Below are 26,846 nucleotides of genomic sequence, written 5' to 3'. Positions count from 1 at the left end.
AGAAGAGTACCAAAGGAATGAACACATATTGTTCATAAGCTTAGTGCCAGGCTCTTAGCACATAAGGAGAGCTAATGCTGGTCTAGCTCTTGCCTTGGACCAGGCACTGTTCTAAAAACTTCCTATACACTGAAGCTCATTAGATACTGTATTATTCCCATTTCACAGGTGAGGAAATGGAGTCACAGTAAGGCAAAGTCAGGGCATTCTGATGCCAAGCTATGACTCTTGACCCCTGTGCTATATGTACTTGACCTCATGGAGCCATTCTCCAACTCCAAGGCAACAACTATCATCCTTTTCTCCTTACAAGTAAAGAAATGGCGGCTCTTGGGCCTTGAGTTTCTCAATGTCAGTCATCCTCCCAGGGACATTGCTGAGACTCAAATTTAAGAATATGTGGTTCCAGGAGCACCTGAATGGCTCAGTTGGTTATGCATCTGACTCTTGATTTCAGCTGAGGTCATGATCTCAGGGTCATGAGATTGAGCTCCACATTGGATTCCATGCTAGGTATGGAGCCTGCTTGGGATTCTCTCTTTCCCTCTCCTCCCCCCTACATGCTCTCTCTCTTTCTCTATTTCATTCTTTCTCTCTCTCTAAAAAAAGGAATATTTAGTTCTAATGCTTGGATCTTTCCTTCTAAGTCACACAGTCCTGATGCCTGTCTTTATCTGACCCGGAAGTAAGTGGCTGGAGACTTAATCTCTGTCCCCATCCATAGGTGTGTCTTCCTCTGCCATAAATGGAGCCCCTAAGGCAAAGCCCATCCCTCAGGGCTGCAAGGGAACCAGGCAAGGTGGCAGACATCTGACTGCTCTCTCTTTCCGATGTTTAGAATGCTCACCTGCCTTGGAGGAGGAGGAAGAGATGGCATCTCACTTCCACATATGTGCAAGATGAAATTTCCCAATTGTTCACTTATATAACTCCCTCTGTCCCTCTGGTGATGTCTAATTACCAGGCTGCTGCTGTGCACCATGCAGCGATGGGCATTATTCAACCTTTTAAAAAACTTAGGGCCACTGAGTCACAAAGAAAAAACTGGTAGAAGCAGGTAGCAGACTCAGGAGTGGACAGACTGGGTTCAGAGAAACAGGAGCCTGACAAATGCTGTAGACAGACGATGCAGAAGTGATGCAAGTGACACCAAAAGCCTCCTCTGGTAGAGAGGGACAGGGACAGGTGTGGAGACAAAAGAGACCTGGAAGTTTTGGGTTCCTGTTGCTATCTGGTGTTCCTTATGGCCTCAGTGATTTGGGACCAGATGTATAGTAATACTTTTCCTGTTTTCTCAGCGGCAGATCTGTTTTCCAAGTGAAACATTCATAGCTTACAACTTTTGAAAACGTATTCTGTGTGCAAACTACTGGGATTTCTCATATAATCTTGTAACATTCTCATATAATCTTGTAACAACCCTATGAAGTAGAACCTGTTCTTAGCACACCTATTTTACAGGCAAGAGGAGTGAGACTCAGAAAATTAAGTAAACTGCTGAAGGTCGCGTATCTACTAAGCGGCGGAGTTGGGGTTTGAATACTTCTCCCCAACATCAGAGCCTATAGACTTGTAACTGCTACTATTAGGGGATGTGGTTATGTCATTTTAGAGCCTTTTGAAAGTTAAAAATTAGAAGGAGAAATATCAGATGTCACTTCAACACTCAGATCCTCACTATGCATGAATATACTCTTCCTTTATGCATAACCTTAACATGGTTAGGTTGTCTGTTTCCCAGGAAAACCAGAGAATAAAATACATTGAGTCAGAATGTTAAAAGGGTATTGAGAAAAGGCATTGCCAGGGCACAAAATAAAATTCCTTGAAACGACGGAAGAGGAGCACCTGGGTGGCTCAGTAGTTGAGCATCTGCCTTTGGCTTAGGTCATGATCCCAGGTCCTGGGATCGAGTCCCACATTGGGCTCTTTGCAGGGAGCCTACTTCTCCCTCTGCCTGTGTCTCTGCCTCTCTCTCTCTCTCTTTCTCTGTGTCCTTCATGAATAAAAAAAATAAAAAATAAAAAAAGACGTGGAATATATGACCCCAGCTCTGACAGCCAGAAATATCTAACTACAGGAGTTCTGGAGGTGGCTAGGTTTTGACATTTGGCTCAGTGTTTTGCCATAAATTCTGCTCACATTAAAAACCAAATCAATGACACACTGCAAGATTGAATGTCCTGGGCCATTGTGTTAGCTTCTCCAACTCCAAGCAGCAACTATCATCCTTTTCTCCTTATAGGTTAAGAATGTTAACTTCTTTCTGTCTCCACTCTAGAGAGGTGGTAAGGGTGGGCTCTGGAGAAAGATCTGGATTTGAATCTGGTCCTCCTACTGACTAGATGAGTAGCATGACTCTCGTCATCTGTAAAGTGAGACTGGTAGTTAACTACCATTCTGGGTCGTTGGGAGGATGACATCAGATAATCCAGGCCCATGGTAGGAGCTTGATATACACTAAATCTTCCCCCTTGTCAAGTCTTTATATTTCTCTTTCTCCCCGTTGACTACATTTACCATCCCCCTTATTACATATAACTGTAAGCATTTCTAGGTTCTAGGGGTTTGGGGCTGTTTCAGGGTTTCTCAGGGTTTATTACCTCCCCGTTTCCATGGTGATTTCTCAGTGCTATGTTTCTATTTTTGCTCTAGCTGAGAGTCTTCCTGTTTTGTTTTTCCCCTTTTCTGGTTACTTTTTTTTTTTTTTTTTAATGCATGAAGACCAGAGAAAGATGGACCAGGATCCAGGCCAGGGCAGTGAAGCTGGCTGGGCCTGGCTTTAGCAGGGAGAGAAAATCACCCCAGCTGATGAACACCGCAGCATCATGGTCTGAGTCTGCATGGATGGAAAGTCCTACTGGCTACAGCAGGTAACCACCTCCTCACCCCCTGGGGCAAAGCCTGATATCACACTCCCATGCAGAATAGTTTCCTGTCCTTCCAACTCATGAAGTCCTCAGACAGCCTGATCTACACATAGCAGGTCCCTCATCCCATCATTTAGGGTTCCTCCAGGAGACTGGAACCTTTGGGGTCAGGGATGGGGTTTTGTACAAAGCCAGCCACAGTGCCCACCCCAGACCCCGGCAGAGTAGAGGCTCATAGGCAAGTGGCATCAATACACTTTAGGCACTTTATCTGCTTAAACAAATAAGTAACAAAGCACTTCCTATACTTATGTAAGGCAGTGTGCAAAATGCTGCACCTGAGAATCTCAAAACAGCCCCATTCAGGTGTTACTATCCTAATTTAGACCTGATCTCAGTTCAGGGAGACAAGCGACTTGCTTAAGGCGACAAACCGAGAGTCCGAGGTAGGACTGGAACCTGGGCCCAGCTGATCCTCAGACCTGCATGTTAACCTAGCACAGCACACAACTTCTCCAGCAATGATTTTATGTAGGCAATAATGCAATTGGGAGAGATCTCGGTTTGCTCAGGCATAAATTGAAAGCTTTTTTCCCCCCCTTCCTCGTAACAATGACCTCTTTGAAAGAGATCTACTGGAAAGGCATTAAAACCACCTGGCTTGCCAAATCATCTTCTCTAGGGTTTTGTTTTTGTTTTTGTTTTTAGGTGGTTCTTAATAGGAATCGATTCATTAAGAATTGCAACTTGCTGCAGGCAGCTGGTGGTCATTTGCTGCAAGGAAGAGCAGAGGACTCGCAGGCTGGTTTCAGGGCAATGGGAAACACCATGTAGCCGAGCAAAATGTCAGATTACCTGCTGTCCGTGGTAAAACACAGCAAGGAGGAACATGGCCATTAGCAGCAGCGACGCCTCCTTGGTCCCCAGAAAATCTCTGTTGGAAGAAGAAAGGCAAGTTGTGGTGCGGTTATAACCATGGAGGGACCCCAAGGAGACTCAATAGTAGACCGGGTTCAGGAAGGAGAGGGAAAACAGAAAGGGGCAAATATTTGTTGAGCATCCACTGGATGCTATCTGAGGGTTCCCACATAGGTTGATTCAGAAATCAGCTGGTTCTCAAGGGTATGAGGTCACACCTGGTGGCTGATGCTAGAGTCTAGTGTCTCGACAGCACACTCACATTGATAAAAATGTTTTCCCTTTGTGGGACACTTCCAGGTTTCAAAGAGCCTTGAAATTTTCTCGTCACAAAAATCCATGTGAAGACAAAGATCGCTTCTTTTCTCTTTAGATGCTATTCTCCTTCAGAGACAGGTACATGGTGCTGATGACATGGCCACCTCTGTTCTAAGTGCTTTCACTTAGATCCTTAAATCAATTCTATGAATTGGGGGCTATTTTAATTCTTCTATCAATTTTTAAAATTCTTTTTTTTTTTTTTAATTTTTAAAATTCTTATACCAGTTCTGTGAGTCAGGCACTGTTATAATCCCCGTTTCAATTCTCGTATCTTTTAATAAAGTCTTTGTTCTCTGTGCGTCATCTCCTTGTGGACTGACACCCTTCCCCCTGCCAAAATGCTCCATTCACAGTCCTTGTTGGGGCACAAGGTGAAGTGTTGCTGGTCTGGCCTGTCTTGAGCTCTTCCAGGAGACCAAACCAGGGGGCAACCGAAGATGGTCAGTGGCAAAAGTGTGGTTTTTAAATTTTATTTTATTATTTTTTAAATATTTATTTATTCATGAAAGACATACAGAGAGAGGCAGAGACACAGGCAGAGGGAGAAGCAAGGTCCCTGTGGAGAGCTGATGTAGGACTCGATCCCAGGACCCTGGGATCACGACCTGAGCCAAAGGCAGACGCTCAACCACTGAACCACCTAAGTCCTCCTCTTCTGTCATCTTAAGGAATTATATTGTGATCTCTGGCAGTGGACAGAGGGGATTTATGGCAATAGAGAGTCACCTTGACAGGCTTCCACTGGCTAATGAAGAACACTCAGGATAAAAATGTTTTAGACAAATCGTTTCTGGGGACATGAGACTTGCTTTCCATCACCTCCTTTCTCCATCTCAGCCAATGCCCCCCTCAGCCACTCACCCCGGTGCTTGAGCCAAGTACAAAGGCAAACCTAGGAGTCAGCCCTCACCACCTCAATATCCAAATCCTGTCTGCTCTTCTACTCCAATTACCCCCCAAGTCCTCCACTCTCTCCATCTCTACCTCTAACACCTGAGTCCAGCCACCATGACTTCCAGTACCCCCAGCATTGCCCTTCACCATCTATCTACTTCCTACATGGTCACCAGAATCTTCTGTGTCACGAAAACCAGATCATGCCACTCTCTGTTTTATTGTCTCCTAACCACAACTCCAAACATGCACATACTCAGGAGTGACTTAACTCTGATGAGGCCTGAGGACACAGGGGGGCTTCAGAGATGAGATGCAGTGTGTAGAGGGAGGCGTGTGTGTGTGTGTGTGTGTGTGTGTGTGTGTGTGTGTGTGAACACTGATACTGTGGCACCCAGGTCTCCGGCCTTCCTTTTCCTCTCCTTACTGGAGATAAGCAGGAGTAGCCCTGGGCTCAGGCAGTGGGGGCATGAGCCCAGCTGCCAAGATTAGCCTCTTGCCTAACTTTCTGTAAAAGACCCTCCCAGCTGATCCAGGGCGGGGCCCAGTTGGGCTGGGCAGATGGGACAGGAACTCAGGAACGGAAATGTGCTTTCTCCTGGGGAGCTCTTGTGCCTACAGGGACCCAGGGGGCCAGGATGTCTGTGGGCTGGCACAAGATTCAGATTTGTGAATTCCTAGTTCCATCTGTTTTTCCTCAGAGATAAGATGCTAATAATAGATGGTCCTCATTATTGTGTCTGCTGTCTGTGGTCCCAGTGATACAATTATTGAGCACTACTGTGTGTCGGGCACATGCTGGGATATGGAAAATGAAGAAGGCACATGGTCCTTGCCTTCAAAACAGTCCAGTAAAGGAAAGAAGCAAACACAGAGATCAGTTCGTAACACAATACGCTCCTTTGTTAAACTACATCGTTGTTGCCATGGGAATACACGGGACGAGAAAGTAACCCAGGATGGGTGTCCTGAGAACACAGGGCTGAGTCTTCAAGGGTGATAAGACTTCCTAAAGGTAGGATGGGCTCTATAGGTGTGGGGCATATATCTTGCTTAGCTACCTGGTTTAAAAGCTGCCAGCATCTGTTACTGCACCTGGTGGTGATGCTTTAAACAAATCCCTTCTTTGCATAGATTCATTTGAATGGGAGACATCCTGAATTTAACTCCTCCTGAGTGCGCCCTGCCTGAACTCCTGCTCCCCACGCACTTCTGACATCCTTTCCTTTGGGATGTCAAAGACCTTTGTAAGGCCAGCAATTTATCACGTATAGCACACTTTCAAGAGAAAAAACACAAATATCTCTTGAAAGCAGTGGTCGACCACAAATAAGGAGCTGGCTAGATTCAGAGGAAAAGTAAGAGAAAATGATTATGAACGGTTTCTTAGTATTTATTTATTTATTTATTTATTTCGCATGGAAAAATGAGGGCCAGAGTCAAGATTGCAAAATATGAACAGCAAGTTGGTCAGGCCAAGGAATATACAAAAATGATTGTTATTTGAGTTTAGAAGGACTTTTTTTTTCCCCCGGTAGCTTCTGTGATTCTTTGAAGAACTTCTAAGGGACCCAAATGACCAAAATGTATATGAAGTTATAGCACTTGCCTTGATAATGAGTGGCAGAGACTTAAAACCAGGGACATTTTGACTAATTTATTTATACTAATAAAATCATGGAATTAATAGGACCATCTCCCTTTGCTAATAGAAAGGCACATAATTAAGTGAAAATACATGTAGAATAATGTTAATTCTCAAAAGCTTTAACAGTCTTTAGAGAGCATCCTATCTGATGTCTCATAAAAATTAATGTTTAATTTGAGTGTTACTCATTACAGAAGTATTTATGCTAATGGTGTTAAATTTGGAAGCTAATATAAATTTACAAATAAGAAAATAAAGACTGTTCTTATGCCTACCACCCAGACAAAACAGTGGTTAATATTTTGGAGCTAATGAGGGGGCATTCTGGGTGGCTCAGTCGGGTGAGCGTCTGACCCTTAATTTTGGCTCAGGTCATGATCTCAGGGTCCTGGGATCAAGCCTCTGTCAGGTTCCATACTCAGGCGGAGTCTGCTTGAGGATTTTTCTCCCTCTCCCTGTGCCCCTCCCCCGGTCTTCCTCTCTTCTCTCTAAAATAAATAAATCTTTAAAAAATATTTTGGAGGCAACTAAATGTCACTTCCTTTTCCTCCATGCAAAAATATGTTTATACATTTAGGATTCTATGGTTCCTACTATTTTTGAGACCTACTTCTGTACTTTAGTATATATATTATGAAAATAATTCCATGTAATTAAATACTTCACAAGGCAAGTTTGGGTGGATCCATTCTATTCCACATTATGTATATAATAGACAATGTTGATAGCCCTTGTGTGGCTTTTATTTTATAGATTTAAGATTGAGGACCAGGGAGCAGCTGAGGTCCAAGCTCATACCACTGATTTCTATCGGGGCCAGGATGAACATTTACATCTCAAGCGCCAAGTTCAGAGCTTTAGCCACTGTGAATCTGATGCCAAATTCTTAGTTTAGCCATTAGCACTTTTTAAAAAAAAATCTTATTTATTTATTCATGAGAGACACAGAGAGAGAGAGGTAGAGACACAGGTAGAGGGAGAAGTAAGCTCCATGTAGGGAGCCTGACGTGGGACTCGATCCCGGGTCTCCAGGATCAGGCCCTGGGCTGAAGGCGGCACTAAACCACTGAGCCACCTGGGCTGCCCTAGCCATTAGCTCTTGTTTCCCCTTTTGAAACTCAAAATAAACCAGCCAGTTTGAATGATGCTTTATTCTGTCGCTTTGCTAGTGCCTACATTTGCAAAGTGCTGTTCTTACGTCATATCTGTAGTAACACTTTACATACATGTTCCTCTTTAATTGTCATCTCAACGATTAAGATACTATTAGCCATATTCCAGGAAAGAAGAAACTGAGGCTCAGTTGTTCAATGCCTCACTCTAGTTCACTGGTCCAGTGAATGGTGAAGACTGGCTGTCAATCGACATCTTAGTGATACTTTCCCAGTAGCTCCCATGCCTTCCTATATGCACTTACTTATAACTGCGTGCCTCTAAGATCCTTGAAAATGAGAATAATGTCTGATTCATTCGTGAATCTGCAGGGCCTAGCAAAGGTGGGACATGTAAGTGCTTACGGGATGGGGAACATACTTGGTTTCAGGGTGATGGTGAGCAATAATCATAGAGGTTGTGGAGAGATGACACAGCTTGCTGTGAGTCAACAGTGGAAGATAATTCCCAAGTAGCTAATGCTTCTTTCAGTCATTTGTTTAATGTTTCACTCAACAAATTTTTAATTGGACACCTGCTGCCAGAGACTCTCCTATGCGCCAAAATTCAAGCACAAGTAATGGCTCTTGCCCTCAAAAGCTCCTACTCTAATGGAAGAGGAAGACAAGAAAATCAATGCTTGCAACACAGAGGGAGAAGTGCAATGATGAAATCCTCACAATGCACAAAATACCATTTTGGCTTGCCTTTACTCCCAACCTTTTCTCCCTTCACTTTCCCTGTCCTGGAGTTGCACTGGCTTTTCTGCCTTATCTCTGACTCTGTCCCAAGAAGTCCAAAAAATCGAGCCTGAGATCTTATTTTTTGTGCTTTCCTGTATTTTGCAAATAATACAGTGCAAGGAGTGTAGCAAGTGTTTGATGTGCAGTGGCTGCTACTATTAATATTGTCACAGCCAAATTATAATCAGACCCTACGCATCTTGGAGCTGCTAAATTGGAAGGAGTCATAAATTATTAGGTTTGGAGGAGACTGGAGTTACTCTTCAGCCCAAACTTTAAAACTGAAAACTAAGGATTTTGCCTAGACTTGTCAGCCAGCAAATGCCTGAGCTGTGAACTAGAACTCAACATTCAACAGTCCCCAAGTTTTGGTGACACCATCTCAATAATTTTCCCAATGGCTCTATTTCCCTGCTAGGAGTTGAGAGCTTTCTGAGCTGTGATGGCGGGCACTTACTCTCCACTGTGGTTCAGGTTGTCGTAGCGCAGAAAGAGGCCTGCATAGATGGTCTCAGTCAGCAGGGCGTAGATGGCAATCATAATCAGCAGCACAGCCAGCTTCAGGACAGAGTTTAGGCGGAGGAACACTGCACAGGTCACCATGGCCAACACCCCAGTGAAGACGAAGTACTGGAAACAGAGAGAGGGGAGGTGGTCAGACTCAACAGGAATGTGGGAGGGTGGCTTTCCTTGGCCCGGGTGCTCACGGGTCTCCTGATGGAGATGGCAGCAGAGCACCTTTGTCTGGAGACCTCAGGCTGTACTCAAGTCCAACTGCCTCCAATAGAACTTATCACTTCCTCACCACCTCCCAAAACCTCCGTTCTCTGGTGTTTGGGGACCATTTACAACAGCCCTAAGCTACAACCCTCAATCTCTTCTTTGCTGCCGTTCTCTTCCCCATGTTCCACAGACAGGCCACCCTACACTTGTAGCCTCCACTTCCTTCAGAGAGCTCACATCCATGCAGCCCTCCCCTTCTGAGCTCTTTCTCTTCCAGTTCTAGAACAGTTTCCACCAGCTCTGTCTGCTTGTGGCCTCCAACCCCCCACTGAACACACACTGTCTTTCTCTCTCTGGAATTTCTACAACACAGACCTCATCATGGCAATCCTCGACTCGAAGGCCTTCATGGCTCACCATCCCCTCAAATGGTGTTTTCCTTTCTGAGTGGGAAGCTCACATGGCCAGTGCGGGTCAGATTCTCCTTCACTTTCCAAACCCAACATATGCTTCATCTCACCATCTACCTGTGCCTCCCAAGGCTGTTTCCTGATCCTCCTGGGCCTCTGTGCTCTGCATCTTGTGTCCTTTTGCTCAGAGCTCATCCATGTGACTAAGCCTCACTTTCCTGACAAGCATCCACTCTTCTGAGGAGCCTCAGTGGGCATCTCCAGGTGCCCTGGACACTGTCTGCCACAACACCACCCACCCCAGGACAAGATCAATCTCCTTGTACAAGACGTGGCTGTTCAAAAGGCCAGGCTGGCAGCACTCGAGCTGGAATACTGGCATGGCTAGCATGGCCCCCACAGGTCAGTTGGCTTAGCCAGATTTTAGCCTTCTTTGAGATCCTTCCCAGCCTCTTTCCCTTACAGAAGCATCGCACTGTATCACTCTGGATGGCAGGTTTGGATTCTGACTATCCAGTGGGGAAAAAGAATAAAACTGGCATTGTCAAGGCCTACTTGGTGGCAGTACTTTGATCTTTATATACTTTTTCTCTTACAATTTTCAAAATACCTGGCCACGAGGGGAATCATAATTCTCACTTTACAGGTGAGGAGACTGAAGCTCACAGAGCTTATGTAAATTGTTCAAATTCTCACGACTGAAAAGTGGCACCAAAGACAGTCATGTCCCTGTATGTGTGACTTGTAGCAACTGGCTGCCCCCTCTCCTATCACAGAAAGATACAGTTTCTGCATGGGTGGAAGAGACCAATAAGAACTTCTAGAAATATTTGAGCAACTATGGAAGATACTTTTATTGAGTTCTTAAGCGAAATCAACTCATTAATGTATACTTTCAACAGTGATATCAACAAATGTGGATAGCACCTTGATGAAAGGCCCCATGTCTTTCCTGTGCATTGGGTGGACTCAGAAATGAATAAGGCAGTGTCCTGTCCCTCAAGACCTCTGTGTCTGGAGCACCCTTTAGTTTTGTCTTTCTTAATCAATCTAATTATGTCCATGTCTCAAATGGAGGATGAGCTTCCTTCAATTCTCCTTTAAGATCTTCCCTTGGCAGGATTTTTCAGGTAACTCAGCGTGATGCCACAAAGCCATCATTTTAACAGAGAGAGGAGAGGTGGAGAGACCTGAAGTGTCCTGTTTCATTGTTACCTGCATCTTAATGAAGGGTTGTGCATGGTTATGTCAATGCAAATTATGCATCATGTATTAAATCAAAGCTGTCAAAAATGATTATGTCCTTGAACAAAACTTTATGAGGGCACAACAGCTAAGTTTAAAAAGTGTGATAAGGTTTGCCTGAGTGGCTGCTACAATCAGGGCATGTTGCTAGGCATTGGGAATTCCAAGGTGAGAGATGGCCTGGACCACACCCTGTGGTCTAAGATGTGAAGCAGATGTCAAGAGACCAACAGCAATATGCTGTGGGAAGTGCTCTGCCAGCTACGTGATCAAATGTGATGGCGAACAGGGGCAGAAGGAACATATGTTTGGATTTATGGGACAGGTGGATTTGAACTGGATCTGCAGGATGGATAGGATTCACATGACAGAAAATGGGAAAGGGAGAACATTCTAGAAAGATGGAATGACATGCATGCAAAGGGACAAAGGAACAAATCTACAGAATGAACTCCTTGGGTATATCAAAGAACCACCTAATTCATCATAAAGAGAGCTAGTAACATAAGCAGGCAGGTAAGTTTCTAAAGAGTTACTCTCCTTCCTCTGCCAAGACATCTGAAATCGTAAGAGTTAAGTACAGTCCCACATTTGCACAATGGACTGATGGATCTTTTCCTTTTTGTTGCCTCAACCAACTGTGTTGGTGTGCTCTTGGCAGCTGCTCCAAAACAAAATCTCCATAGACAAAGATTTTCAGGGGAGCATTTCAAAGGTAATGTATAGAAAATGTTTTCAAAATAATACTGGAAAGCAAGATGTAAAATTCTATATGCACTATAATCACAACAGTGCAAAATCTGGACACAGAAAGGACGTGGCTTTGGAGTGGATTATTTCCATCAGTGAAGTCCTTTAATCTGATCATATCAAATGAAGCAGTGGGTCAAATGCATTCTGTTGCAGTGAGTCCTTCTTCTATTCCCGAGAAGTCTGCATCCCATATAGTCATGGGGTTCTCTGCTTCTTCCTAGGTTTTAATGATGAAAAGTAGTAACACAGGATGTATATGAGAAATGTTAGGGACCAGGCAGTTTCCAGCAATCTTTGATAAAGAGCACACCACGCTGTGGTAATGTGAAGAAGGACTTGAATCCTGATCCACACAAGTCACACATGCTGGGCTGTCGAGCCCATTTGGTTACTGCCAAATTCTGTGGCATTGTAAACTCACAGGAAACAAAAGGAAAGACAGCTGACAATTTTCAGAAGTTATCGTCCTTCAAAGAAAGAATCCAAACTTTCAGATTCACACAAAATCTGATTCTCAATTATAACTCTTGGTACAAGCAGCGCAGTGAAGTGCACCCAGGTCAAAGACAGCTCTGCTTCATCCTGAGCCTCCCTTCCCTGCATGGCCCAGAAGTGACAGTGTCAGGATCCTGGGGTCACCACGGGTGCAGGTGGAGATGACCAACCCGCTTATTACTAGAATGTGTAAGGCAGGGGAAAGGGACATTTTGCATATCCTGGGTGCTCCGCCACAATCCGACTGCTTTGGCTTATTCTAGATCCTGGTTTCCATGACTGGCCTTTCTTTTTCCCATACGAGGGGAAGAATGGTGAATATTCTCTAGTTTATTATAGTTGTTAGCTTCAACCTGTCAAAACTGCATTTAAAGTCCACAAGTAGGAGCACCTGGGTGGCTCAGTGGTTGAACGCCTGCCTTTGGCTCAGGTCGTGATCCTGAGGTCCTGGAATCCAGTCCCACATCAGGCTCCCCAGAGGGAGCCAGCTTCTCCCTCTGCCTATGTCTCTGCCTCTCTGTGTCTCTCATGAATAAATAAATAAAATCTTAAAAAAAAATAAAGTCCACAAGTAGATGAGATGTTTCTATCTGACTGGTTGAAGGCAGATGGACTGTTCTAGATATTTCTAGAAGCAACTACATTCTCAGTCAATACTTTCACCTTATAATCCTTCCTGGAAAGACATACCTGCATTGGTTATATGTACAAATATTGACTATCCCAGGAAAGCTATGAATCAAAACTAATCAAAGAGCCTACACAGTATCTATTTCTTATGTAAAGGCATTATGACACAATGTTTTTTTTTTTTTTTTTTTTTAAACGTGGGATGATGCTTATCTTGGCGGTGCTTACTGGTTGAGTCAATACACTCACTTGCAAGACTATGTCCTTATCTTGGCTGAGTTTCTTTGATGACTGCTCAGATCTTTGTAAATTATCATCAGAGTCTGTTCTTTTTTTTTTTTTTTTTTAATCAGAGTCTGTTTTTAAAAAACATCAAAAATGCAGTCTGTATTTGATTCCTAAACAGTGATGTCCAGGGAATCCCTGGGTATCTCAGTGGTTTAGCACCTGCCTTCAGCCCAGGGCATGATCCTGGAGTCCCAGGATCGAGTCCCACATCAGGCTCCCTGCATCGAGTCTGCTTCTCCCTCTGCGCCCACCCCCCAATCTCTCATGAGTAAATAAATAAAAATCTTAGAGAGAGAGAGAGAGAGAGAGAGAGTTTCTTATGGTTTGTCTCTCTCTCTGATTTCTTCCCATTCAGTTAAAAAAAAAAAAAAAGCAATGATGTCCAGTCAGATTATGAATCCCATTGACTTCCAGAAATTAAGTGTGAATTTCAATTAACCATAGAGAGGACAGCAATCTGACATTGTGAAACATACATCTAGGAAGTATCCACTGTCAGCTAAGAATGATTAACAGAGAGGAACATGGTGACATTGTTGGAATGAGAGTGTGTGCTCCAAGACCACCCCCTCAGCATGAGCAACAAGTGCAGAATCTGGAAGGATCTGGGTCCCTGAGGTCGATGCAACACAAGGTGGTCACCATCTTGGAAACAACTGGTGAGGCCAGGAGAATAATACGATGAAAGGGAAATAGGCTATGAAAATGTAGCCTGTTCACGTTTTTAGCCATACACTGGACACACGATCATGTAGATAAACCCATGTTTGGAGCATGGAGCCTTGTGCATTTAAAAAAATTTGTTATTGCTCTATCTTTCTTAAGTTCAGATCTCCACTTGGGCAGCACTATTTTACCCTTGTTACCAATGCCTTCAAGAAAGTGACAAGGAAGAAACTAACATTTAATTAGTGCTTTATGGATGTCATCTCTATTTGTCACCCCAACAATCTTATGAGGTAGATATTATTAAGAATCCCATTATAGGGGCACCTGGGTGGCTTAGTCAGTTAAGCAGATGACTCTTTATCTCAGCTCAGGTCTTGATTTCAGGGTTCAAGACCCACGTTGGGCTCCACAACACAAATCAAAACAATAACAAATAATCCCATTATATAAGTGAGAAAACTAAGGCTCAGAGTAGTTAAGAGACTTGTCCAAGGCTGCACAGCAAGTACATGGCAGAAGAAGAGTCCTCACTCATTCAAGGTCACCACACAGCCTCTGCCACCCATACCTGGTATCTTTCCCAAGTTCTGTTAATGTCCTTAAAGACTTGAAATCTAAGCTTTAATGAGGTGGGACTTGTTGGTTTTTGGATCACCCTGTGCTTTTATGGCTTTTTCGCTCTTTGTGGGGAAAGGCGATTCCAAAAATTGATTGTGATTTGGGAAAAAATATTGTTCTTCTTTATATATTTAGTCATAACATATTATTGGGTCTGGGCAGAAAAAAAAAAGCTCATATAACATCCCTCTGTTCCACTAGAAAAGTTCTGAAATTACTACAAAGCTATTTGATGCTTCTTCTTCGTTTGAATGTTCTGGTGGGCTTCCTTCTGCAAGGAGTGTGGGAAAACCTAATTTTACCCTGCATCGCAGCCGGAGACTTCTGACCACACCCTGAATAAAGTGTCCTCCAAACCACTTGGAGTTCAGACTCCTACATGAAGAGCTAAGCAGAGAAGTGAAAGCACTAGTTTTTTTTTTAATCATTACTTTTGGAATTCAAAAAATTTGCTCATTTACTCAACCGTGTATTCTTTTTTTCTTGTAATTGTTTCTCTTCCTCTTTCTGGCTCTTTCTTGCTCTTTCTCCCTCTTGCCTCTTTCAATCCCCCCCTTTCTTCTCTCATCTTCATCATGACAGTTAATATTTCTTGAGCAAAGACACAGATAATGGCAACCCTATGGGAGACTGGCTCTCCCGGGCCCTTGAAAACGTTAGCAAGCTCGGACTGCTCCTGCATACAACTGGCTATTCAAATGTGCCAGCGCATATAATGAAGGGCTTGACTCTAAAATGGAGGTCTTCCCATCGAGGCTACTGAGAACCCTGTGCAGGTGTTTGGGATAATGACACTCTACATTTGTGTGTGTGATCTGCTTTTGTTTCACAAACCCATGTCTCTTCCCTCCCCCAGACAATTTCTCACATCATCCTTGGAATGCCACTTTCTTCACTGTCATTTACTGTCTCTTCATCCATTTTGAGTAATTGGTGAGCTCGAGTTCAATACTAAAATAAACTTGGTACCATATATTAGAACAGCCTCTTATGCTTTATAGCACATCATCCATGTTTATATGATGTTTCTAGCACATGCTTTCGGACTGAGTCCTGTTTCTCATAGGTTGAAGTAGAGAGGTCAGGTACACAGACGATGAAGCCAAAGCTCAGAGAGATGAAGGGATTTGAAGACAAATGTGTGTTGAGTACTGGGCAGCCTTGTGTGTTGATTAAGCCTTTTACAAGGTCTGAGTGTCTGATTCCTTCTTGTTTGGTAGATAAATCCCTAGGTAGAGAGGCACAGCCATATATATTAAGATGGTAACCGGTCAGTCAAATCAGGTTGTTTGTGGTAGATGGTGATGGAAAGAGTCCAGATGCCCATTTTTTAGGCCAGTGGGGTACCTGCATCTAGGATGATGCCAAGAGTTGGCAAACATTTTGTCTTAGTGGGCCACACCATCTCTTGCAACTATTCAGCTCTGTCAATTGTACTATCAAAGTAGCCACAGTTGGGGAACCCAGGGGGTTCCACTGGTTGAGTGGCCAATTCTTGATTTCAGCTCAGGTCATGATCTCAGGGTCCTGGGATTGAGCCCCCGTCATGCTCTGGGCTCAATGTGGAGTCTACTTGAGGACTCTCTTTCCTCTACTCCTCTGCCTATTCATGCTCTCTCTCTAGTAAGTAAATAAATCTTTACCAAAAACAAAGTAGCCATAGACAATTGGTAATAAATGGGTGTGGCTAAGCCCCAATAAAACTTTACTTACAAAACAGGTGGCAGTTAGAATTTCACTGGAGGCCACAGTTTGCTCACCCCTGAGCAAGATGATCCTTTGGTTGTGGGAGGAAAGTACTGAAACTCTTATTTACCTCACTTTTAAACATTTCTAATTTTTGAATATGTTCCATACTGTACACAATACATTAGCACAGTGATACAGGAATGTAAGTTAGAGATAAACATATATTGGTAGTGCAGGCTCAAAACCTTCTTACAGGAAATCATAAATGCATCATGGCTGATGTTTAATGAGCAGGTATTTTGTGCTAGATGCTACTCTGGACAGGTTACATGGATTAATGCACTTAATCCTCACAACCACCCTTGAGGAAGGTACTACTTTCCTCCACATTTTATAGATAAGGAAACCGAGGCACAGAGATGATGCTATGTCATCCAAAAGCCACTTTCTTAGGACCGGCAAACCCATGAGAGTTGTGGTCCTGAGTTTAGGTTTGGGGCTAAGGGGATACACTGTTTAGAGTGAACTGGAAGCCCAGATTAATAGCTCAGCTTCATGTCAGATGACCTGTTGGGAGCTCCACATCTGCTAACTTGTCTAGGTAGGCACCCTGACAACATGATTATTCCCTAACCTCACAACAGCCACATGAAGAGGGTATTATTTTTCCCACTTTACAGACAAGGAAGCTCAAGTTGAGAGGGAATAAGAGCTGATTCAATATTCCACTGCTAGCAGGTGAAAGGGCTCAGCCAGGAGTGAAATCCAGCTTTGCTTAGCTCTCCAGATCTGATGGTTGGCCAACTCACTGCCTCCCAGGACACTCCTCATGCCCTCCAAACCTAGATGTTCTCAGGGACCTGGTATCCCACAGAGTCCATGAGGCCTGTAATCCTTCAGTACTTGGTGGGAGGAGGTCCCCCCATGACAGCTAGTCCCATCCTGCCCTGGACATCCTAAAGAAAAGCCTAGTTCCTCCTTAGGAACTGAGGACCAAGCCTGGATGCAGAAGCAGGAGGTCACGAACAAGCCAGCTAGGGTTTCAACTGCAGTTCCTAGTCTTGTGAGCTGAATTAGGAAGAGGAGGAGAGAAGGAAGGAAGGAAGGAAGGAAGGAAGGAAGGAAGGAAGGAAGGAAGGAAGGAAGGAAAGAAGTGAGGGAGGATGGGAGGCAGGCAGGAGTGGCGGTGAGTGGCACTGAGCATGTTTCTTTTGGGGCCTCTGTTATATTATCTAGAAAGTGGAGGTGACAACCTCTTGTTCCCCCACACAGCTGGAGAATTTCATGATGTTCTGCATATCAAATAGACGCTCTATACCTTGTAGGTGGCAGGAGCCTTTCTTCCATTTCCAGAATGTTTCTCACACTGATTCTGGGGCCTAGGTGAGACAACACAGAGCCCTTCTCCCACCCAAACAATGGAGCGGTCTTAGGGAACAAGGATCTACCTGGGTCCTCAGGGCATGAGGCGGGCCAGAGTCTGTTAGGACCTTCCAGCTGTCCTCTGTCTTGACCCAGAACTTCTGCCCCCAGGTGTAAAAGTCTGGGCTGCGCCTAACGCAGCCTAAACCTGTCCTTTGCCCAACACCATAGGCTGACCCCAAGGCTCAGGGCCAGACCTGTGGCTCCGCGGCCAAGGGAGGGTGAGACTTACACAATGATGGTGGGACAATCTCTGCTGGGACACCTCCCGACCCTATGGTGCTGCACTTTGCTTTAAGTTCAGTTGTGGTTTGCTGTGATTGTGACTCACTAGCTTCCTGGTTTCTACCTCTCCCTCCCTACTCCTCTTCCCTCCTTCCTTCCCTCCTTTCTTTTCCTTCCTTTTTTCATTCTCTCCTTCCTTTCACCTTCCTTCCTTCCTTCCTTCCTTCCTTCCTTCCTTCCTTCCTTCCTTCTTCCTTCCCTCCTCCTGTCTTGTCCTTCTTTCCCTCCTTCTTTAACACAGCAAATGCCATTTGAGCCATAACTCTGCCCTGCGTTGGCAACAACAGCACATTCTGCTCTAAGATTTCGAGATGAGGAGGGGGGATGAGAGGAGGAGGGAAGGAAAGGGAAGAGGAAAATGAATAGAGTGGAGGTGAGTAAGGGAGAGAGGAGGAGGAGGAAGGAGGGAGAATTAGGAAAGCCTAGAAGTGGGAGTAGGAAAGAGGCAGGAGTGAGAAGGGAAGGCAGAGAAGAGGAAGGAGGAGGAAGGGGAGGAGGAGGAGGGGCAGGAGGAGCAGGAGGCAGAAGAAGGAGGCCAACCTCTGGAAGGCTTTCTGAGACCTTTCAGCCAGTCCTGCTCATGCGGAACTGGCGGAGGAACCTAGGCCCAAGTCTTGCCAAGGGGAGCTCGGGAATAAATACCTCTGGGTAGGAGCAGATATCTGTAAACACAGCTGAGGAATTGAAAGTCAGGTTCTTCAAGGGTATCGACTTGTCAAAATCACACCACAGCTGCGGATTAAAAAAAAAAGAAGAAAAACAACAACAAAACAAAACACAACAACACAGGAACGACAAAGTCAGTGCGAGTGCTGGCAACAGAGTGTGCGTCACTGCTGAGCTTCGGCAGGAGCCTGGGCAGACCAGGCCCTACGGGGGGGTTGGGCAGGGGAGGGGGGCTTCATTCCAGAATGGACGTGCCAGCTGGGATCTCCTCTTTCATTTTAAAGAAGGTGCTGGCTCAGAAAAAAGCATTTACAAGCCAGCCACGGAGCCAGGCATAGGGCAGTGGGATGTGCTTGTGGGACCCTGAAGAGAGCCAGATGGCAGGAGAGAAGGCCTGAGCTATTCTCGCAGCCTGTCTCTTCATCCACAGCTGGGAGGATTCCAGGGATCTGAGAGGCACGTCTTCCAGAAAGACTTTTAGCAAGGGGTGCAGGAGAGCCGGGGTTGGGGCTTCATTTCCTAGGCCAGACATTGCTACAGATTTTGTAGTGCTCAGGAAGGAGTAGCTACCACGGGCTGAATGCCTCCTCTGTGCCAGACACTTTGGACAAAAAAGCCTCACAACCACCTTGTGACGTAGCTATTGTTTTCATCCCCATTTTACAATAGAAAAATATGAAACTCTGAGAAGTAAAGTAACTTGTCTAGCATCACCGAGCCGGTAAGCGGTAGAGCTGAGATTTGATCGCAGGTCTATCTGACTCCAAAGCCTCTGAACTTCCTACTGCACCCTTGTGGCATGGGTGGCCCAGAGTTAACCCTGACCTAGAGTCACTGAACTTCTTTCCAAATCCTGCACCCCGGAAATACCTGATTCGTCAAGACTTGAGATCCTGGCTACGTCTCCGCAGGCCATGATCAATGCTCCTAAGCACTTCCATTTTCAATTGCAATAATCTATAAAATAGTCATTAGATGATGACTTTAGTTAGATTAGGATTTTCCTTTCTCTTTATCCCATAGAATCCTTTACGACAAGGCCAACCACAGAGCTTGAGCAACGTAGACTCTAGGTAATTATTGGGCCATTCTGGACAATTAATTTCAGGCAGTATAAGCCTCCGACTCACGGGCTGACAATTGGGGGAGTCCACAGTTTGGGTCCCTGAACTTGTGGAGACCCTCCCTCGGGCCCAAAGGGCACAATGATGGGTTCAGCCACAAGATGATGCCTCTCCTAGCCTCTCCCAATGTGCCAAGTTCAAAACCTGGAATCAGACAGATCACTCCTAAAATCTAAGTCATGGACAACACCGACTGTATGTATTATCACAGAAAATGCTGTCACTACCATGTTACCATTCTAGAGAGAAAATGAAATCATTAAAACATGGATCACCAAATTAAAAGCAAATGATAAATATGGCAGCTGGAGAGTCATCTGAGTTCAATGTGTCACATCCAGTATGAACTCTTGGAAAGTCATAAGCAAGATCTCAAGCTTCCTGAAGTTTCCTTATCCATCACATGGGAACGGTAATACCTACCTGTAGCACATAGTAGGTGCTCAAGAAATGACAGCTCTTTTATTTCCGTTCCCCCCACTCCCACTCCCAGAGATACAATTCAGCATTTGAGCATGAGCATGAGTTGTGGAGTCAGACAGACCTTATTAGCAAGTTATTTCATGTCTCTGAGCCTCAGTTTCCTTAGCCATAAGGTGGGGATAAGGAGACTTACCTCACGGGGTTTATGTGAGGAATTAACAAGAAAAACATGTACAGCTCCTCCTTCAGTGCATGGCACATAGCAGGTAGGTACTTAATTAGACGGAACTCTAATTCATGATTATAATTGATTGGCCACCAATAATATAGAAACTTACGGGCGTCTGAGCTCCTTTGGAGCAAATGACCTCCCCCACTGGGAAAGAGACAATTTGCCACCAGTAAAGTGCACAGCTCTGACAGTGGCCGCATCTCTGTTCTGTCCCTAAGCTCGGGGCTGCACCAGGCACATGAAGGGAAGTGGTACCCATGCAAGAAGCTGCAGGCTTCATAAATACTTCATTCCTCCCTGCCTGCGAGAAGCCAGAGGGTTGATGGGTTTGGAATGCTTACAATATTCAGGATGGCGCCCAGGAAGTTAATCAGGATGGATGCGAAGATGATGACATTCCGGGCCAAATAGGTCTCGTTAATCCAACAGCATGTCTTCCGGAGGACAAGGGGCAAACACTTATAATCCTCTGCTGTCGTGATGAGGACCAGAGCCGAATGCAGCATAATCAGGATGGAAAACTGGATGGCCATTGGCATCACCCTGAAAGGAAACCCAGAATGTTGGGTCACATGGCATTGATTGTCTGATCCCCACTCACTGGACAACACTGGAAGGTAAGCATATCCATGACTGCCCTTCCCCAACTCTGGCACCCAATAATTCTCTAAAGCTCTGATTATTCAGGAAAAGGACTATCAGCAGGAGACATTTTTATTATATCCAACCCTAGAATATTTTGTGGAGAAATTTAGAAATGACCATCATATATTTGACTTGATTTATTGTTCCTGTCCTTTTTTTTAAAAATTTTTAATTTATTTATGATGTCATAGAGAGAGAGTGAGAGAGAGAGAGAGAGAGGCAGAGACATAGGCAGAGGGAGAAGCAGGCTCCATGCACCGGGAGCCCGACGTGGGATTCGATCCCGGGTCTCCAGGATCGCGCCCTGGGCCAAAGGCAGGCGCTAAACCGCTGCGCCACCCAGGGATCCCCTCCTTTTTTTTTTTTTACTTCTTTTATCATTCATTCATCTTTCTTACTAGGCAACTGCTGCCAAGGTAACACACCACTGGAATTTTATCTCAATATCCCGGCTGTGGGAGGGACCCAGATGCCCTTTCCCCTTTGTAGTGGATTTTATGAAAAACTTCCCTCTTGGTCTACTCCGATGCCAAGAACTTGGTCCTTGATTACCAAGATTTGCATGGAATATACCATGTGCCACTTGAGACATAGGGTAAGGGTATGATTTGAGTAGTACACTAAGGAGAACTCATCCTTGCCCAAGGCTTCAACATCACCCCCAAGTATACATCTTGTGCTTCAAGGTCTCACCAAAGCTCAGGCCCATGGTAGCCCCTGTCTACTAGACACCTCTTCTGGGTGTCAGGCTGTTTGTAGCAACTCAGTGATCTCAAACCCATCTCTGGAGGTGTCTCTGACTGCTTCCTTTCCTTACCAGCCAACCTCTCACCAGGCATATTGCTTCCCCTTGGGAATTCATTCCTTGTTCTCTCTCCAGCCAACTGTTGCACATTGAAGCATACCTTGATGGAAGTGGCTCTTTCCTCTATACAGTGACATTCATCTATTTGGCTTTAGCATCTTCCACTGGTTGGTGCTCAATAAACAAATGTTTAGTGAATGAAGTTAGACCTACCTTCTTCTAACAGTACCTCACTATCCTTCTGCCTGAATTGTTAGCACTAGCTAACAATAACACTAACAATAGCACTAGCGTCGGTAATGTACTGAGCCCCGATTATGTGCTAGACACAATGCTAAGCAATTTATATAATTGCTGATGTCCATTCCTTGGAACAGACTTATCAAGATAAGTCTTTTGATCTTTCTTTTTCTTTTTTTCAGATGAAGGTTTACGGCTCAGAGAAAAGCAACTTCCCAAGGGTTGCAGAGTTGGTTAGTGTTAGAGCTAAGATTTAAAGTCCACTGTGCCATCCTAATCCCTTTCACAAGTAATAGACCTCCCACATGTGCTGTCATCTTTTTTGTCTTCCGTGGTTTCATCTACTTATTCATTAAACAAGCTTCTTCCCAGATAGTAGTTGGCACCATGGGATACATGGACACATGTTCTCCATCCTCTAGGAGATCATAATCTAGAGGGGAATATGGACATACATACGATGAACTATTGGATAATACGCTATGATCCATAAAGGGTTTTGCACAACCATCATCTAGAAAACAGGAAAAGCAATCAAGGGAGGCTTCACAAAAGAGGGGGCATTTGGGTCAGGCCTTGGAGGTTGAGGAGAGGGTTCTAAGGAGGGAAAGGTGGGCAGCATGAGAAGAGCATCAGGAGAGTAAGAGTGACCGCTGTGTTTAGAACTTCCACTAACCCAAGTGGTGAGGCTGTTGGGCTCGAGAGTGAGGGCTCTCTTAAATGCTGTGTATGAAGTTCTGCATAGAGGCAAGATACAGCTGTTCCAGATGTTTAATCGGGAAGGACAGGGTCAGATCTGTGTATCTGAGGAACAGTCACGGTGGGAGGTGGAGGATGGAGTGAAGAGGAGAGAAAGCATTTAGCAGAGGTTTAGATAGTTGGGGCCCGAGTTACCAAGGGAGGGACATAAGGTAGCAGCACTGATAACTGGGAGGGTCAAGGAAAGACCTGGTGGTTCTCTTCATATGTGTGTGTGTGTGTGTGTGTGTGTGTGTGTGTGTGTGAGGTGGATGGCAGAGTGGCATCATTAAGGCTGACTCTCATGCTTTTGCCATCTTAAATGGCAAATGCAGGAAGAGAAGCTGGTCCATAGAGGGTAAGGATGGTGAACTTGATTTGGGGAAAATTGAATTTTTGGTGCTTGTGGATCATCCAGCTAGGGCCATGCAGATGGCTAGGCAGTTAGAGGGACGGTTGTGGAACTATGGGTCTGGAGTGAACATGTGGCGGTTGAAGATCTACGAAGGAAGGAGTGTGCCCAAGGAGGGTAAGAAGTAGGGGAACCACAGTGAAGCTACAGAAGAAGTTGATGGGCTGGAAGAAGAGAAGGCAGCAAAAGGAATTTAGGAAATGTAGTCAAATGATCAGGAGAGAAGGACACCCAGGAGGCAAGTCATTTGCAAGGTGGGGAATAGATAAGACTGGTAAGTCCCTCTGCGTGCTCAAGCATCACAAAATCTGGAAAGTCACTCTCTCTGACTTTATTTGTTGGAGGTTTTAGAGGTTTCTTCTTTTTCTTCTTCTTCTTTTTTTTTTTTTATTTTTTAATTTATTTATGATAGTCACAGAGAGAGAGAGAGAGAGGCAGAGACATAGGCAGAGGGAGAAGCAGGCTCCATGCACCGGGAGCCTGATGTGGGATTCGATCCCAGGTCTCCAGGATCGCGCCCTGGGCCAAAGGCAAGCGCCAAACCACTGCGCCACCCAGGGATCCCTTCTTCTTCTTTTTTAATGCTTGCACAGTTTTGATTTTATGGATCACCTTGACAGGAAATCTCTGCAGGAGTTCTAGATAAGAACAGAAGGTCTGCAGCAGTGGGTTCCCAGAGGGCTCTGGGCAGATGGGAAACATCCCCCCAAAACAGGCTGGAAAAACACTCCTGAACAGCACACCATCCTTCTGGGGCACCCAGGGGAGGCGAATGAAAGGGGACACAGGTGGATCGCTTTTGTCACATAGTCCCTGGAGAAAGGGGGCCAATTTCAAGCCTGATGCGTCTCAATACCATGGGGCAGCCACTGAGAATACGAATGCCTTGTTTCAAAGTGTGAGGCGGAAGCAAAGCCTGCAAAGATTGCTCTGAGAGCTGCTAGGCGGGAGCCTCAGACTCCTCTGCGGTCCCCGCTGCCATCTGGGTAGTCTGTGGACCTGCATGGCCTGCCTGGCCCCGGGCTCCTGCTCTCTCCTCTCCGCCCTAAGGACTGTGCTTCTTCTGCTTCTGTGCTCTCTCCTGGGGAGAATGTCTTGTTCATCCTTCAAGGCTGTTTTTCTCTGGATTCTTCTATGACACCTGGTGTAGAGCTGAGCACACAGAAAGCACTCAATAAACTTTACTCGCTGACTTAACGCTTTTGTGGGGAGAGAAGATGCTGTTCCTCCCCTCACCAGCCTTCATAGGGAAAAGGCTTCTTTCTCATCCATCCTCCAGGATCTCTGCGCATCCCCTTGCTTCTAGGAGGAGTCTGCCATTGGCCTGATCAGAGCCTATCTGGGATGGTCAGTGGACCTGGTTCTTCTCAGAAGGAAGAGCCACTGTTGAAATTCAATGTTTATGTGAAGTTCAGCCGCTGGCCCGCCCCTTCTTGTAGACCCACTAAGATGGTTGGGAAGCCAGAACCAGGACCTTCTCTGTAAGAAGAGGTCTCCTCTTGGCAATGAAGCTCACATGTCACCAGGAAGTACCAACAGACACTGCTCAGATCTTCCTTCCTTTGGGACGGGGGAGGGGGTGGCACTCGATGTGCCTTGTATTGGTCTTTCTCAGCTTTCTCACCAGTCGTGAGATCCCACACTGGTGTGGGAGGTAGAGTAGGAGACACAAGTAGAGATCCAGGAGATTCAGAACGGACACCATGTGGTCTCTTGACTTCAGCCATGTTCTGTATTCCGGGCTGTAGTTTTGCACAGGCAAAGCATGTGTTTGCTTGGCAATGTACAAAACTGATGTTTTGTTGCCCATCCAGCTGTTGCGTTTTTGGGTCCACTTCTGGTGGGGTGTTTCGTTATGCTGGGATTGGCACAGAGAACCCACCTGAGCCCCTAATGCCATTTTAAAGGATCCGCACTCCCTTCTGGGTTTACTGAAACAAAGGAAAAGGAGGAGCAATGGCCTGAGGGCTTGCATTTCCCCAAATCTGGATACTGAATCATAATGTCCAATGCGATGGTATATGGAGGTGGGGCATGTGGGACGTGATGAGGTCATGAGGGTAGAGCCCTCGTGAATGGGGTCAGTGCCCTCATAAAAGAGGCCCCCAGAGCTCCCTGGCCTCTTCCTCCACATAAGGTCATAGGGACAAGCCAGGCAGAGGGCTCCCACCAGACACTGAATGTGCCAGTGCCTTGATCTTGGAATTCCAGCCTCCAGAATTATGAGAAGTAAAGGTCTGCTGTCTATAAGCCCACAGTCTGTAGTATTTTGTTACAGCAGCTGGAAGGAGCTAGGACAGTAGGTAAAAGGTGGGCATGTGGGGTAGTGAGTGGAAGAGTGAACAAACCCTGGGTGTTTGAACCCATAGCCCCAAAACCTAACTAGGGACACAGCCTTGGGCAAGGTAACTAACTATCCTGAGCATCATTTTTTAGTCTGCAAAACCAGAATTTTTAAGTCTACCTCTTAATGGAGGCTCTGGGATTAAAATAATAAAGCTGTGTGCTTAGCACATAATACGAACTTAAAGAAACATCAAGCCTTCTCTATTCACAGTGAAATCCAGAAAACCGAGGGCGTTTCAAAGATCGATGGGAAGAATATTAATTATAAGATGCAAGGCGCTGGCGCTGCCTATAAAATTTCTCCAAGATTCTCTGCAGCAGCTCCTCAGTGTTCATTTCTTTCTGCACACATAAACATTATAACAACCAATTATAGTTTTTAAAATCTAATTATAGGGCTACTCAGGCGTCCAGGGGCTCTGAATTTGCTTTGCATTGTTGGTGTCCATAAGAGGCAAGGAAACCTCTCATTTCTGAAATTGAGTCCAAAAAAAAAATGACAATGGATTTGCAAACAGCTCTCTCCAAATCATTTCTGGATATTAAGTTCTAATTGCTCTCCGCAGTCTGTCTTTAAAACAGAGTCTGGGTTGGTATCACGACTGGCTGTTTGCTGGGAAGGTGGAGATCAATGAGTGCGAGTGAACAGCCTCTGGCAGCTTGGGGTGCAGTCGTAAACGGAAGCTGGGATCACACCCAAAGATGACATTTGTACCACCCTCCAGAATCTGCAAAGCCTGTGGGTCCAATAGTGCTGTTGAGCCTCACAGCGACCCTGAGAGGTAGGTATTCTTAGCCACTTCGACAGATGAAAATACTATGGCTCAGGAAAAGGAAGGGAACCAGAATTTATCAAAATCGATATGGTTCTTTTACCTCTTACAGCAACCTTGGGAAGTGGGTATCGCTATTTCCATTTTACAGATGAGAAAATCGAGGTTCCCGAGAGGTCAAGTACATACATACAGCTAGAGAGGTGCACAGAAGTAGTAAGATCCAGCGCCTCCTTCTTTTTTTTCCCCCTAGCCTCCTTCTCTTGCTTGCATATTTTCTCCTCCCTCTTCTTTCCTTTCCTCTCTCGTCCCCCCCTTCCTCCCTGTCTGTCCTCTACCCTTTCATCACCAAGCTTGCAGACTGAGATACACCGTGCTACCATCACAAAAGATAATATTTCTGTCCTTTCCTCAGTTTTTCCTTTTGGGAGAGGAACATCTGCGTGCGTGTGGAACTTGGAGCCCAGGGCAGAGCAAGCACTGTCCTTGCCAGGGTCCGTGACGCTTTGCTTTGCGGGCTGGGAGTCAGCCGTGGTCATAGGGGCAGAGCCTGCCTCCTCTGCTCAAAAGCCCATGACAGAAGAAATGCCAGAGAAAGGCACCTACCATCTGTTGAGCCGCAAAGAATCAATCAGACACAAAATGAGTTGGAGAGGAAACAAGCACACG

The 26,846-nt window shown here is 45.3% G+C and overlaps 1 protein-coding gene across 3 annotated transcripts in view; it reads right to left on the bottom strand.

Annotated features, from left to right (window-relative positions):
* Positions 1–26,846, bottom strand: part of ADCY8 (adenylate cyclase 8) — a 203,551-nt gene that overhangs the window by 24,147 nt on the left and 152,558 nt on the right. For 2 of the 3 annotated variants that reach the window (XM_041768492.1, XM_041768495.1), the window contains 4 exons: positions 20,560–20,761; positions 18,416–18,505; positions 9,004–9,176; positions 3,726–3,804 (listed from right to left, as the gene is read on the bottom strand). In XM_041768492.1, coding sequence (XP_041624426.1) covers positions 3,726–3,804; positions 9,004–9,176; positions 18,416–18,505; positions 20,560–20,761 — 544 coding nt within the window. The remainder of the gene's footprint in view (positions 1–3,725; positions 3,805–9,003; positions 9,177–18,415; positions 18,506–20,559; positions 20,762–26,846) is intronic. The other variant, XM_041768493.1, reaches the window with a different exon arrangement.

This window comes from Vulpes lagopus, chromosome 9 (assembly GCF_018345385.1).
Source record: "Vulpes lagopus strain Blue_001 chromosome 9, ASM1834538v1, whole genome shotgun sequence".
NCBI lineage: Eukaryota > Metazoa > Chordata > Mammalia > Carnivora > Canidae > Vulpes > Vulpes lagopus.
The sequence above is the reverse complement of the archived record's forward strand: the minus strand, read 5'-3'. Positions and strand labels throughout refer to the sequence as shown.